The sequence below is a fragment of the Nematolebias whitei genome, chromosome 7, assembly GCF_014905685.2.
Source record: "Nematolebias whitei isolate Nwh7 chromosome 7, NemWhi1, whole genome shotgun sequence".
In the NCBI taxonomy this organism is placed as follows: Eukaryota; Metazoa; Chordata; class Actinopteri; order Cyprinodontiformes; family Rivulidae; genus Nematolebias; species Nematolebias whitei.
The window spans coordinates 43,681,992-43,697,140 of NC_056504.1; the positions used below are offsets into that span (position 1 = coordinate 43,681,992).

Consider the following 15,149-nt stretch of genomic DNA (forward strand, 5'->3'; position numbering starts at 1 on the left):
TGCCCCCCAACATCAGGCAGGACACCTCCCTTCATCCTGCCCCCCAACATCGGGCAGGACACCTCCCTTCATCCCCCCCCCCAACATCAGGCAGGACACCTCCCTTCCTCACTTCAAATCCTGCTGAAAACACATCTGTTCTCGCAGGCTTTTCACACAGTGTAAATTGATTTAGTGTTTTTTAATCTGTGACCCTATGTTTTAAATGCTTTTTATTAATTCTTCAGTTATTATTATTATTAGTGTATTGTATATATATATATGTTTATATATTTTTCTCGTTAATTTACTCATTGATTGTTGCTGTTGTTAAGCACTTTGATAACAGGTTCTGTTTTAAATGTGCTCTATAAATAAACTTGACTTCATCACTCCTTAAACGTCACTAGAAACAGATGGACTTAAGTTTTACAAATAAATCACTCCTTAATTTTTTCCCCTTCATCCTCTTTACTGGATTAACAGAAATAGCTTCGAGAGAAAATAGCAACAGTTGGTTTATGAATGAAGCCGTGCAAATTTATAATCATAAAAGAGTAACTGTGCACAGTTCCGGTTCATCCGAGTCATTCACTAAAACAATCCACTTTTTTTAAACTGTGCACAGTTACTCTTTTATGATTATAAATTATGATTGTAAATTTTATGGTTATAAAAATTATGATTCACTAAGGCACACCTGCGCCTGTTTTGGATGTCTATACGACCTCCAAGTCCGACGTTCAAACATTCGACTTTATATCGACGTACAAATGAGGTCGTGGTTAGACGTCCAGAGTGGACCTTGTTTGCACGTCGTGGAGACGTCCAGAATTGGTCTAGACCAGACCTGGGCATTGTACGGCCCCAGGGCCACATGCGGCCCTTTGGTTGACTCTGACCGGCCCCCGTAAGGGGAATTACAAAATACGTATGTAAACAAATGAAGTTAACCAAATCCAGATATAGATCCTCTCTCACTGATGATGTCATCTTTGCTTCACATCTCCACCTCAGACCTTCAACCTGACTTTAACATTTCCGTTAAAGCCCAACAGAGACTAAACTTCTCTCACTAAACAAGAAAAAAGAACTGAAAAACACCAAACGAGACGTTTAGACTACAAATGTAGGCACGTAACGAACCGGGACTTGAAATCACGGTTCAGTGACGATCACTATTATGTGATGTTTCATAATATTTGGAGTACAAAGACAATGTTGTGATATATTTAGAAAGCTAAGAACTTTTTCCAGCAGTATATAAAACTCAAAATGAGTTTTGGGGTGAATGTGACTGAAAATGATCACTAATATAACGTCACAAATGGTAAAAATGTTAACAGTTGTACTGGGAAATTTAATTGAATAAATGGCATTCTTTGTAAGGAAACCTCGTTTTTTCGTTGCTTAATCATAACAAATACTCTTACCAGCTTGTTAAAACAGTGCTATGTACTGCTTTTAGTAATGAAATACTGTTAATATTATGCAGTATTGAGTTAAGTTGAAATCAGGTCTCTCTTGTAAATGAGTCCTCGAGGCTCAAGGGGATTCACCTGTCTAAATAAAGGTTGAATGAAAATGTCATTTGTGCCAACCCTCCACAATATTTGTTGTTTCTCATGTGGCCCCATGGAAAAAATAATTGCCCACCCCTGGGTGATCCATTCCACGTCTGTTTAGTAGGAAGAAGCGGATTGTTTTAGTGAATGACTCGGATGAACCCGAATCCTTAAAGCGAACCGAACTTACCGGCTCTAGCTGAACGTTTCAGGAATATCGTTCCGAGAAGCTGAAATTAAAGAGGAAGGGTCTGCCTCATTTTCACGCGGTGACATTTCCCACCGTGTCCCGCCTACAAGGCGTGGAGTCGTGCCTCCTTTTCCACAAGTCCCGGAGATAATGAGACGGCTGTGGATGGCTCGGGAACGGGGTGAGTAACGCCAACTGCTGACATTAGCTGCGGTTTGTAATCTTTAAAAAAAACACACACAAGGTGAATGTAGAAAGCACCACCCGCCTCCTCTGCATCCTGTCTGCAATGGAGGAGCAGTGAATGGATGACGGAGGAGCAGGAGCTCTCTTTAGAACGCTGTTAGTCTTTAATGGCACTTCAGCTACATCTGTCACAGTGCCTGTACCGGGGATTCGACACCGAAAAGGAGTCATGATGAGAACGGCAGCCTTTGCAGCATCAGTCTCGTTTCTTCTTTTCGATTAGCGTCGATCCAGTTCACCTGTAATTCAAACGTTTTCACAACTTGGCTGGAGCGAGGCTTCACAAGACCACAGCGTTTTATGCTAACAGGTAAAGCCTGCTGCTAGCGGGCGCGCGACATCAACCGCTGTAACTGTTGTCGAGCGACGGTGTAAACAGTTTGGGCTTCAAACCGTTTTAAACGTTACACCGTTCCGTGCACGAAGCAGCCGCGCACTAATGAGCGTCGTGTGACCAGAGGAGGCGCTGCGTGTGTTTAACTTGTATCCAGCCCCGTGATGAAAGTTTTTTTTTTTTTTTAATTTAAAAACCAGTAATCTGGAGGGGAGCCCCCCAGTCCGCACCACATGAAATAAAAAAAAAAAAAAAGTGTGTTAAAATGGCGTCAGAAACATCCGGGTCGTGATGAAAAGCAGCTGCTGCTGCTGGAGGACAAAAACAAGTCTTGAGTTGAGGCCACACAGTGGATTTCCTTCTTTGTTGCTAAGAGACCGCGACAGCGCGTGCAGCCTTGAACCCGCATGAATTAAAACCTCCTCGTGCGGCAGAGCCGAGTCCAGTCAGACCGGGAGCAGCAGACGGTTCCCATCACTTCAGTGTGACACTGTCCTCAGCATGGCGGCCACCAGCGCCATGGAAACGCAGCAGGAGACATTTTGACATGTAGCAGAGGACAAACGAGCACGTTCTGTCCATGAAGTCCCAACAGACTCAGAAAAATGGTACCCCACCAAGTGTACTTTCTTGCTTAATTACCCACTTCTGCTTTAGTTTACTCGTACTTCTGAAATGCTTTAAAATTATTTTTGAATCGAGCAATCTGTTTAAGAGGCATTTTGAATATTAAAGCAAGATTAAGAAAATATGTAGCACCCATCACCTTTCTTGTCAGAGTTTTAAGACTAAGATCATTTACGATGAGAGAGGGTCTGAATCATAGCCACAAGATCAATTAAATAAAACTTTATGAGCAATTTCTTGCGAGATCTCACCAAATGCATCGGCTCTTTGTTGATAATGACTCGCAGCTACTACCCAGGTGAAACATTCCAGCACACACAAAAAAAAAAAACCTGTCCAGATGACCTGACTGAAAATTCTGGATTATTGAGCATGGACTTTGTTGGTTTTGAACTATTTTGACATGATTATAGACGAGGGAGAGGGCTGGCTCCGGAGGAGGGGGCGTGCCAAAGACACCATCTTAGCACCAACATAACTGGTTTGTTCCACTTTGGAGTAAGCTGCTGGGGAAGAATCAGTTTTGTGTTGTGTGTTGCCTTGACTGATGAAGCCTTCTGGATGGAAGGTGAAACGTTTCATAAAAAAATAAAAAATAAAAAACTGTCCAGATGACCTGACTGAAAATTGTTGGATTGTATACCTGGATTATTGAGCATGGACTTTGTTGGTTTTGAACTATTTTGACATGACTATCGACGCGGGAGAGGACTGGCTCCGGAGGAGGGGGCGTGCCAAAGAGACCATCTTAGCACCAACATAACTGGTTTGTTCCACTTTGGAGTAAGCTGTTGGGGAAGAATCAGATTTGTGTTGTGTGTTTCCTTGGCTGATGAAGCCTTCTGGATGGAAGGTGAAACGTTTCAGAAAAAAAAAAAAAAGAAAAAAAAAAAACTGTTCAGATGACCTGACTGAAAATTGTTGGATTGTATACCTGGATTATTGAGCATGGACTTTGTTGGTCTCAGATACTACCCTACCAAATTTGAGCTTTGTGACAGGTGAGGCACTGACTCTCATATATGAACCAATAATATAAGTTTATATTTCAACATAAATAGTTTTAGAATTATTAGAAAATGTTTGACACTTCATTGTGCAGAGGAGTTCTTAAACTCAATGATTCTTTCACATTGGTCTTGTGGAGCTCCTGTCTGGTCACAGACTCACCAAACTAAACTGAGACCGTTGGAAAGTCTCTACAATCGGGTCTTGAAGGTTTTATACCCGAGACAAAAAATGTAAGCTTCAGGATGACATAATTGTTTCAAATGTCGGCGGACGGGCAGACGGTGCTTTCATGAGATCTCTTGAACATCTTTTAGGCTTTAATCAAAGCTAAATTCAATTTGATTTGAAAACATCCATGCTTTACAAAATAGGTCCCAAAATGAGCTTAATTACATAAAAAAAAACTAAAGGGAACTAAATAATTGGTATAATTTCATGTATTCTTGTCATTTATTACATGTGACCTATGCTGCAAAATGAGTCACAAAGAAGAACTTTTCAATATTGACGTATAATTTTCAAATTCTCCACCTCAAAAACTTCAAAATGATATTTGTTGAATTTTGGTCATTTATCACCTGGTTAGCAACAAGCTAGTTTAGTTTGTGATGGTGCTGGTTTGAAAACTCCATTTTTATTGGTCTGGAGTAATTTCATTGGGATCTGCAGTTGTTAATGTATAAAGGGGAGTCGTCGAGCTTCACAATGATACCAAACAGTATATGAAGGGATTTGGGCACCAGACCAGTGACACCCGCTATTTGAAAAAAGAAAGAAGTGGGTAAAGATAATGGATGGATGGATGGATGGATGGATGGATGGATGGATGGACATATTCCTGTTAGAAAATTTCTATTTAAAAAAGTCTATTAGGAAGTTTTGATGCTGTTTTTGGTTCGTTGATCACTAGCTGGTGACTTTATGGACTCATTTTTACGCAAATCTATTTATAATATAAATAAATATAAGTAATAATGAATTAATAACAGAACAACCAGATTATAAATTTGGCCCATAAATTAATCTATGATGAATTAATCAGAAAACAAGTTGGTACAAATCTAAAAACTTTTAATAAGGAAATTTGAATATATATATATATATATATATATATATATATATAAAATGTTTTCATTTATAAAAGCATATTTTTCAACCTGAAATAATTAGATTTGAAAACCTAAACTAATAAATATACAAAAATAAATCAATCAATTTGCCATTATTTTATTAAAGATAAAAAGTAAAAGAATAAATATAGCAGTACATGACAGTTACAGTACTGAACACTCAACAGATTTTCTAGATTTAAAACCATCAACAAGGTCATTGCATGGCTGTATATAATGGTCATTTATTTACATTTTTACTCAGCTGAGCAGTTTGCTTTTTTTTAATTTTTACTAATTGAATATGCACATAATTTAAAAATCCTCAGAATCTTTTGTTCTAGCAATGTTATGAAATTCTGTCCATCCTTTTGTTTTTGTACCTGATTATTTCTGTTGGGTGTCGCGGAGACGTGGAGCATTTCTCAGCGTCCCCAGGCGTGGTGCAGAGTACAGCCTGGACAGGTCACCAGTGGTTGTGGAAATGACCTAACATGATTACAAGTGTCTGTATATGTGCTGTCACAGAACGAGGCTTACAATGATGTGATTTTGCCAAGTATTTTATCACATTTTAAAATGTCAAGGATATTGTCTGCGTGGTTATCCTGATGCAGCAAGAGCTTTATCTTCTGCTCAGATGTGCCACTTCATCAGCAGCGCAGACCTTCATGCTGTTCATGGTTTCCCCACACATGGCTAATCAGACATGTGTGAGTTTGAGGGGAAACAAGGAGCCGGGAGGTCTCATCCTGGCATCGTTGGACTGCACAGTGACGGTCAGCATCAGTTCCACCAGAGCAGGGGACTTCTGCAGGTCCAGGGCTCTGAATGTGATGATCTGATCATAGCTGACCAACAGTTTTGCAGCTTTTAGGAATTTACCTTCAGCTCCTGTTGGGAATTTCATTCATTTTCCAAAAATAATACAAATTAAATGTGATTGGTATTGCGATAGCATAAACATAAATGCTTGTTGTCATAGTTTTTGCGTAATTAAAATCCATCCATCTATATTCAATACCTGCTTGTACTTTCTGGGACGCAGCGGGGCTGCTGGTTCCCATCTCCAGCAGTCCCATGAGCAAAAGGCAGGGGCCATCCTGGACGGGTCACAAGTCCCATCACAGGGACACATAAGACAAACGAGACAATTAAAATCCAATATGGGACTAAAGTTTGGACAAATGTTTGTGTGTAGGAAATAGGAAGGTAGTTTAACCCTTATATGTTGTGGCTGTGATAACACAATTTACTTTATTGTCAGGAGAGGTAAATCATAGTCTCTCAAATAATAAAATGTAGCTTAAAGAAATCATTCAGCTGTTTTGAATTGGGGTTTTGTGTGCATGTGGTGCAATCTTCAAAAATACTGCAGCACCCTTGATTCTCAAAGACGCACTGTTGTTTAAGCTTTTTCACTCGGGGTTTCCTTAAATCCAGCATGGCGGTAAATATTCCCCCCCTCAGATGAAAAGCGGTAAGCTGTTCAAAGAGTTTATTTTTTTTAATAACTACAACCTGACTCCAAACAGCCCTTTTGGAGAGCAGCTATGTCTTCATTTTTGGTCCAAAACACTGTCTTCAAATCATCAGCCAAACTCGTCAGCCTTGTTTTTATGCTCTCTTCATGTTGGAAAGTAGAGAAATCTCCACTGATGCCAAAAACTAGTCCCTGAGGTACATTTCTCTTCTTTTGAACTAACTGTTGTTACAGGTTGTGAAATAAATTTACTCTAAGCAGCAATAGTTGGTGGTAAATGTGAGGCCTGAGTAAGTAGACGGAGTATGTGGCTTCACATATTTAATGATTGTAAAAACTGAAATAGTTTTGAAGATGCTGCACGAAGATAAACAGTAAATTAAAGTAAAATATAATATCCTGCCCTGTTCTGTTTAATAAGCCCGGCACAGGATTTTGAATCCATATATACATTAAAAAATGTAAATTATAAAAAAAAAAGTCACTTTGTTATCAGAGTCAGAGTCAGAGTTTCTTTATTGTCATTCGCACCTCATGTGGTACATGTGGTGGAGCGAAATTATGTACACGGGGTCCCAGTTACATCCAACAATAAAATGTCTAAGAAAAACAGTAATAACATCTAAGATATGAACTAAGAAAAACATCAACTAAATATACACTAAGCACTCATAACATAAAACATTGAACATCAGCACAAACATGAACATGAGTCTGTGAGCAGATGTGCACGCATGAACACATCAACATTGAAACAGATCAGCAGCAACATGAAACAGATCAGCAGCAACATGATATGGTTTTTCACAGTGATTATTCTAGTTAGATATTCATGAGTCTAACAGCCTCAGGGTAGAAGCTGTTCCTCAGTCTAGTGGTTCTACACTTAATGCTCCTTAACCTCCTTCCTGAGGGGAGTGGGGCAAAAAGTGTGTGTGCTGGGTGGGTGGGGTCCTTCATGATGCAGGTGGCCCTCTTCCTGCATCTGGAGGTGTAGATGTCTGTGATGGTGGGGAGACTGATTCCAACAGATTATGATTTTGTATGAAATATAAATCTCTTTTTTCCCCACTTTTTTAGATTCTATTGTTTAATGCAAATTAAATCGACTCATATTGATTGACTTATAAGCCATCTAGAATTTTCTGTGATACGGTGCTTAACATTTCAAAGCATTTTATCGCATTTCACCATTAAGCTAAATATTTAATCTTTGGTATATGTTTTGAAGAAAATTGTATATGTATTTATTTCTGTTATCCAAACTAAATTTGTTAAAAGTCGTCGCCATGTAACAAAATTATTTGCATCCCTCTTGTTTTCTTCTTTAAGCCAGAGTGAGCAGTCCTCCTCAGTGTGATGAACTAATTCTAAAGTTTACCGTGGCAAATATAGAACTCGAGTTTATGATTTCAGAAAGATGGGACCATTTCCTTACAGGACTGAGGATGCTATTTTTTATTTACCATTGTTTTTATTCTAAGAGAGTCGTCGCCCAGACCTCGTTTCCAGCAAACAAACCAGTTCCCACATTGTGCACCTTTATTTTACCTCGACACACTGCAGCTGCATTGTTCCAGTCAAACATGAAATGTTGCTAATATCCCAAAATGTCTCTGTTGATTCTAATCAACAGATTTTCTTTTCTTTTTTCCTGTAGGGTGTGAATGATAAAACAGCCATGCCTCCCCCAGCTGACATTGTGAAGGTTGCCATTGAATGGCCCGGTGCCAATGCTCAGCTCATAGAGATGGACCAGGTGGGGTTTGTCTAAAATACTCAATGATTTCCCAGCGTGTGACTAATACTGGAACAACTCACTGATGGACAGTGCAAGTTGAGCGTTAGAGAAAAACGACGCACATCTTAAAGTTGTTTTTTTTTTTGTTTAAAAAAACACGAACGTAGAGTGAAAAGTGGCTGTAATTAATTATGCTAATGTGACGGTTAGACGAGGAAAGAGATCTTTGTTTGTTTCTCCCAATAAACACTGAAAAAACACAAACGTTTCCAGAGGTCGTTCTCGTATAAACAAGGCCTGAAGGTCACCAACTGCAATTATCTTCATAATAAAAAAAGATACTTCAGCATGAGTGGTCAAAACAGAATTGTAATTTCAGCCTTTTAGTGTTTTGCATGTTTGTTTTGTTTTTGCAGAAGAGACCTTTGTCCTCCATAATTCGGGAAGTATGTGATGGGTGAGTATTACACTTTACATTTTATTCCTGCAAATTTCCAGATAAATGAAATGGTCTCCGGCATGAGTTTGGTTGGAAAATTGGCAAAAATAAATGTGACAGGATTATGATGATAAGGTATTACGTTTTAATGTAGCGTCGTGATAAATTTAAATCTACGCAGAGATGATGTCATCCTAATCTGGACTAAGTATTTAGTATACTTAGAGTATCGACGGTACTTGATACTTTTTTTTTGACGTTATTTATTTATTTTTTGCAAAATGCTAATGTACATGGAACATTGTTGTACACCGCAAGACTGTAACGAAAAAAATATTAAATTAGGGATATTTTCTTTTATTATTTTTATTAATTCTACTTGTTAACCATTATCTTATTCTGTCCATAGCCTGTCGCGATAAACAATAAATCGATTACGCTCACGATAAATGAAAATGATCACTCTCGTTTTCATTTATCGGCTTTATCATTTCTTAGTCTCTTTCTACTGGAGACACTGGATGACAACAGGCTCAACTCCGGTGCTCTTCACTGACCCGTCCCGTTCTCTTTTCTCTTTAAAATCTGTTTTAACGATTCAAAATCGTGTTGTTGGGTCGTTAAAAGCAGCTAAACTGAGAAGCTAAGCTACGAGCTAAGCTAAAAGGCCAACCTCAGGGAAAAAGTCTCCGTCTTGTCGAAGCTCCAAAAGTCACAGTTGAAACTCGTGCCTTCGTGTAAAAAGTTGTTTTTCTCTGCAAAAAGACGTTGAGAACTTGTTGTACTGATTTTTTTTAATTAAAAGCTTTGTGCGAAAAATGTTATGCTAAAGAGCTCAAACCACACCGAGCGTCAGCCATTTTGAGAACCGGGAAAAAAGAGGAAGGGGAGACAGCCCATGTCACGTCAAGGGGCCTCCCTCCCATTTTTCTTAAAGAGACACGCTGCTCGCTCCCTCACTATCCATCCTTTGGTTCAAACAGTCTTATACTGTCATCCGCTGGTCAAAAAAGGCACTACACTTAAAATAAAATAAAAAATTTTCTTAAATTTGACAATAATTACTAATAATTGTCAAATTTCAAACAATATCGTTTATCGCAATAATTTCTGAGACAATTAATCGCTCAACAAAATTTGTTATTGTGACAGGCCTAGCTGTACCGTACAAAATGTTTTTAAATGGTTGTTCGCTCTACTTGTTCTATAAAGTGAGTCAATATGCAACTCAGCTGTTAACCTACACACTACGATATTACTATGTTCTTAAACTTTACAAATAATTGTATTTATTATAATTTTTTTTTTCAGCTGCTAATTCTTTGAGAAAACGCTTATATCCTGCTATAAATTCTTTATCCTGCTTATGCCTGCATGCTCTTTAGGTGGTGTTCTATATTCTGCTTCAGAGTTAAACAGCAGCTAAGGAGGAAAATTGTTTCATTTCTATCTTAGTTTTAAATTTGATCCATAGTCGACTGAGCATTTGTTCAGTTTTTGATAAAGTTTGAGTTGTTTGCTGGATTTAAAGACCCACACTTTATATCTGTCCTATGGTAAAACAGGTGCTTGTGTATGATACAAGAACAAACTGAAGTTGGAAACGACTGTAAAGCAATAGATCAAATCTTTTGAAGTAAGGTTCTGCAGAAAGGCTATGAACATTGAATATCTTTACTTCTATAGTAGCCGGAGGCACTTCAGCACAAACGTCATCTGATTTCTGGTGGAATAACTGTTGAATGCAAAACTGAACGAGATGTAAAGGTTTATAACACAAGGTTCATATAAACTGCTATGACATTTGCAACATTATCTACAACAGGTGAGATATTAATTGTTAATGGCCTTTCCACAGAGCCCCACTTCAGAAGGTCTGAACAATCACTTTAACTGAAGATGTTTGCTGTTTTCACAGCCGTGTATATGCCCAGCCTATCATTTAGTATTATGTCTTATGTAATACTTCTTTAAATATGTGGTGTTTTAGTTGCAGATTGTTTTTGGCCTTTATTTTTCTGCAGTTCAGTGATATGTATCGCAATTTTTCTGACCCATCCATCTCTCTACAGGTCTGCATCTACCCACTTGCCTCTCTTTAAAAACTGTAGCAGAAAATTCTTTGTTCTTTGCTGTTAACACCCACTGAATGACGATCTGCTGCACAGTTTATCACTTGTGTAAATGGTTTTCTGCTGGAGGGATTGGTCTGACTCGAGCAACCTTTTGTTCACGCATGCTGGAGTTTGCGTTGTTAAACATTCCCACGTTTTGTTGCCGACGGTCGTTCTGAACCGATGTTCATTTTGAGTCTTTTTCTCCGTCCTCAGCTGGTCTTTGTCAGGCTCAGAGCAGTTTGCGCTGCGTTATGCCGACGGCCCTCAGCTTTACATCACCGAACAGGTGTGAGTCGTTGTATCTATCACCTTTCATTGAAGACTTAATTAAATCTGAACTTAAGCACCGCTTCCTTCTTGTTTTCCAGAGCCGAGGTGACATTAAAAACGGAACCATCCTTCGATTAGCAATTTCCCCTGTAAGTTAGACGTGCTTACATAAATGTAGTTGTCTCTTTGAGGACAGTTGGTGTTAAACTTCTGTCCTCGATACATAAAATTTATCTGTCTGTTTTACATTTCTGGCTTTTTGTTAAAGGTTTGCACCTCTCGTTAGTCTGTTTTTTTTTTTTTGTCAGGCAGAAACGGTGTCAGTGTTTTTGCTTGTGTCTGCACACACAGACATGTATGCTGATGGGGATGCTTTCGGTGTTTGACAGGGTCGTGCTGCTCGTCAGCTCCTGGAGAGGATCCAGTCTCATGGTATTGACGCTCGCCTCGAGGCTCTAAAAGAGCTGGCTAAGCTGTCTGCAGACCCGACGTTTGCTGCAGAGTTCTTAAACATGGAGGGCATCGGGACTCTGGCTCGCCTTGTGGAGAGCGGTACCCAGTAAGCGTCAGTTTTGTTTTAAAGCTTTCAGTTAGGCTTTCTTTATAATATAGTAAGAAAATGTGTTGCGTATATTTTAGATGAACAATTTTAGTGATAAAGTCTGCACTATGTCTAACTTTCCTCCTTGAGCTTTGGGGAAATGTTGGCCTTCACTCTCACTGCTTTCCTGGAGCTGATGGATCATGGCATTTTGTCCTGGGATCTTATCTCCCTCTCATTCATCAAGCAGGTACTTACCCTCCAAAAGAATATATGTTTTTCACACAGTCCTTTTATACAAATATCTTTTGTTTAGAATTTCAAGTTTTTTTTTTTTAATTCACCCACTTCTGTTTTCTTGTTTGACCTTCCTTTTGTCTCTAATGCTGGAAATGAGTGGGCGATGTTGTGTAGAGACTTCCTGTGTTATCTGCAGCTCCTTCAGTCTTTGCTTAAATGGATTTTTCTCCTTAAACTTCTCTGCATCCTTCACAGTGTAGTAGTACATATACGAGGTATATATGCATACTTTTTCACGAGTTCCTCATCTTTCTGACTGTGTAATGTCGTGCATTGAATTTTAACAGAAATGCAAACGAGAGACGTTATTATCTTTGACCCATCAAAATGAATGCGGCCATTTATTTTCAGAATCAAAGTTTAACATCAAACATTTACATTAATTTGGCAAAATATGAAAATAATAACAGACAAGTTTCACAAATAATGAGCTTCAATCACGCGGCGGTGATTGAGGACTTTGCTTCAGATATTTCTAAAATATCTGTACTGATTTTAAGAGAAAGCAGAGTTTAAGATGAAGTGGAGATTTATCTTACAGAGAGATATGTGAGGGAATTAATCTGTTGTGACCAGAACGTGCACGCTCCATCAGATCTCAGCTTGCTTCCGGTACACTTTAGTCGAAGAAGAAACTGTTACCTGGTTGACGATGACTCAATGTCGGTATAGAATCCTTCAGACTTTTTCAGCGTCTCCGTTGAGAGCAGCTGAAATCCTTCGAGAGTCGTGCGTGGTGTTCAAACAGAAATTATAATTCCAAAACGTCTCTGGATCATCCTGAACGCGTCTGCATCCAAGAGCTCTAACTCCATCACTCTGTGCGCTCTCTAGTTGAACTCATTTCTGAGTGCAGCAACACAGCGACCAACAAACTCCAGCAACTCAGCGTCTCAGCTTCTTGCAACTCCTTCAGCCTCTCAACTCTTTGACTCCTAACATGAACTGGGAAGTTGCCACATTTTAAATGGGTCGACTTCCGGTTCATTTGAGAGCTTTTGATTGGTCGATGGACCAGGAATAGAGGTGTGGTGTATGATGTAAGATGTTATTAAAAATCAAGGATTGTTTAGTAACGAACAGAAAGATTATTGTAGGACTTCAGACTTCGTGGAGTCTCACACTTATAATCTTCTGAAAAAGTTTAAACATGACATCTTTCTCGGTAAACATTTTAGTTGACCGAAAACCGACCTTTAACATACTTACATTGCAGACAGAAAAATCAAGAAATGCATATTAACCTGATTTCTTCTTTGAATGAGGAATAAAAATCATTACTTACTGTTTATGTAAAATAAAAATGAGTAGTTCTCTTCAACCTGTAACATTGAGTGAACTAACACAATTTGATTATCAAACATTTGTAAAACAGTGATGATCATAAAAATTGTCTTTTCTGCTTGATTAATTCAAGAAAGAGAGTGTTCTTTTCACTTGAATCTTCAAGAAAGAAAGTCACCAGATGGCTCAAACTGTATTCAGATCAATGAAATAACAGTCTCTGTCCATCTGATAGATTTGAGGTCATCAGGGTCAGATCAGGGTCAGATCAGGTTCACTACAACAGTCACACATATATATAAACAATGCAGTAAGTTTTAGTTTAACACTAACTCTATCATGTCCAATGCTCAGATTGCAGGCTATGTGAACCAGCCGATGGTGGACGTGTCCATCCTGCAGCGCTCCCTGGCCATCCTGGAGAGCATGGTCCTGAACAGCCACAGCCTGTATCATCGGGTCGCCCAGGAAATCACCGTGGGACAGCTCATCGGGCACCTGCAAGTGTGAGCACACACACATGCACAGGGACTCCCTGAACTCTTGATATGAGTGGAAGGAGGTGAAAGTGTTGTGAGGCTTTTAGCCTTGATGTGTTTGGTTCTTGGACCCTTTTTTTATGAATAGGCTGTGTGAATACTTACATTAATGGTAATTATGTCGATGTCGATGTAGTCCTTCCCATATATTTCTATTATTTTATTTTACGTAGTAAAAATTAAATGTGTATAGATTTACTAATCCAACCAAATTCTTGTTGTTACTTTGTAGCATAAACAACCTGCTTGTGTGAAAGAAAAGTGAAGAAGCTTCTAAAAATTCTCGTACCTTCCATGAATTTGCATCGATAATGAAAAAACTAAGATAACTTGTCTTGTACTGTATGAAAAGTAGAAGTTAGTCTGTAGTTGGAAAATGCTGGTGTATTTGAGGAGCGTGATGCTTCTAACTGGTTGTTGCACTGCTGGATATTTCCTCAGGTCAAACCAGGAAATCCAGACTTATGCCATCGCTCTCATCAATGCTCTTTTCCTGAAGGCACCAGAGGACAGACGGCAGGTCAGTGAACTGCTCACTCAGCACAGATGACTGAATAATCTAGATGGATCTAACTGGACTACTAATACTTTATCTTTATATTACACTGTAAAGAAAGCCATCACTCTTCAGTTCACTTCTATTCACTGCTACTGTTCTATTCAAGTCTTAGGTACCGGTAATCTTTTTACAGTAGACTGGTGTTTGTTGGGAGTTGGACAGCTGCAGACTTTAGGTCACATTTGCTACTAAAGTTTACAACATTAAACTTGTTCAGGCTAATGTCTGTCTGCAAGCTCTCATGTTGTGGATTCTGTCTTATAGTAGGCGTGAAAATGACATATTTGCTCTAAAATTACACATTTTCTTTTTAACTTTGTACGTTTAAATATTTTGTATAGAAATTGAGGGGGTGCCGAGGTTTCAACCACTCTAGCGGTGGCTGAAATTTTTTTTAACTTAACTATTTTACATAAGCAAAAGCAAAAAAAAAAAATATTTTTTATTTAAATGCAAACATGCTAACAAAACCATTGCCAGCTGTTCTAGAGGACTAAATAAAAAATAAAACGACAGAAAACAAATCTACACTTGTTTTGTTTACGTTTAAGCTAGCTACTACAAGCTAAAGATAACTTTCACAAACCAGCTGCTACAAGCTAAAAGTATTGCACAAACTAGCTTCTACAAGCTAAAGGCATCATTCACAAACTAGCTGCTACAAGCTAAATGTATCTTGCACAAACTAGCTACTACAAGCTAAAGGTATCTTGCACAAACTAGCTAAAGGTATCTTACACAAACTAGCTGCTACAAGCTAAATGTAGATTGCACAAACTAGCTGCTACAAGCTAAATGTAGCTTGCACAAACTAT

The 15,149-nt window shown here is 38.7% G+C and overlaps 2 protein-coding genes across 2 annotated transcripts in view; one reads left to right on the forward strand and one right to left on the reverse strand.

Annotated features, from left to right (window-relative positions):
• The window catches only part of LOC119411943 (serine/threonine-protein phosphatase 6 regulatory ankyrin repeat subunit C-like), a 1,101,338-nt gene that overhangs the window by 300,434 nt on the left and 785,755 nt on the right, over positions 1 to 15,149 (reverse strand). The gene's annotated exons all lie outside the window — the stretch shown is intronic.
• Positions 1,887 to 15,149, forward strand: part of elmo2 (engulfment and cell motility 2) — a 29,349-nt gene continuing 16,086 nt past the window's right edge. Inside the window, exons 1-9 of the mRNA XM_037678949.1 lie at positions 1,887 to 1,915; positions 8,179 to 8,303; positions 8,702 to 8,742; positions 11,055 to 11,127; positions 11,210 to 11,260; positions 11,501 to 11,670; positions 11,803 to 11,902; positions 13,591 to 13,742; positions 14,217 to 14,295. Coding sequence (XP_037534877.1) covers positions 8,226 to 8,303; positions 8,702 to 8,742; positions 11,055 to 11,127; positions 11,210 to 11,260; positions 11,501 to 11,670; positions 11,803 to 11,902; positions 13,591 to 13,742; positions 14,217 to 14,295 — 744 coding nt within the window. The 5' untranslated portion in view covers positions 1,887 to 1,915; positions 8,179 to 8,225. The remainder of the gene's footprint in view (positions 1,916 to 8,178; positions 8,304 to 8,701; positions 8,743 to 11,054; positions 11,128 to 11,209; positions 11,261 to 11,500; positions 11,671 to 11,802; positions 11,903 to 13,590; positions 13,743 to 14,216; positions 14,296 to 15,149) is intronic.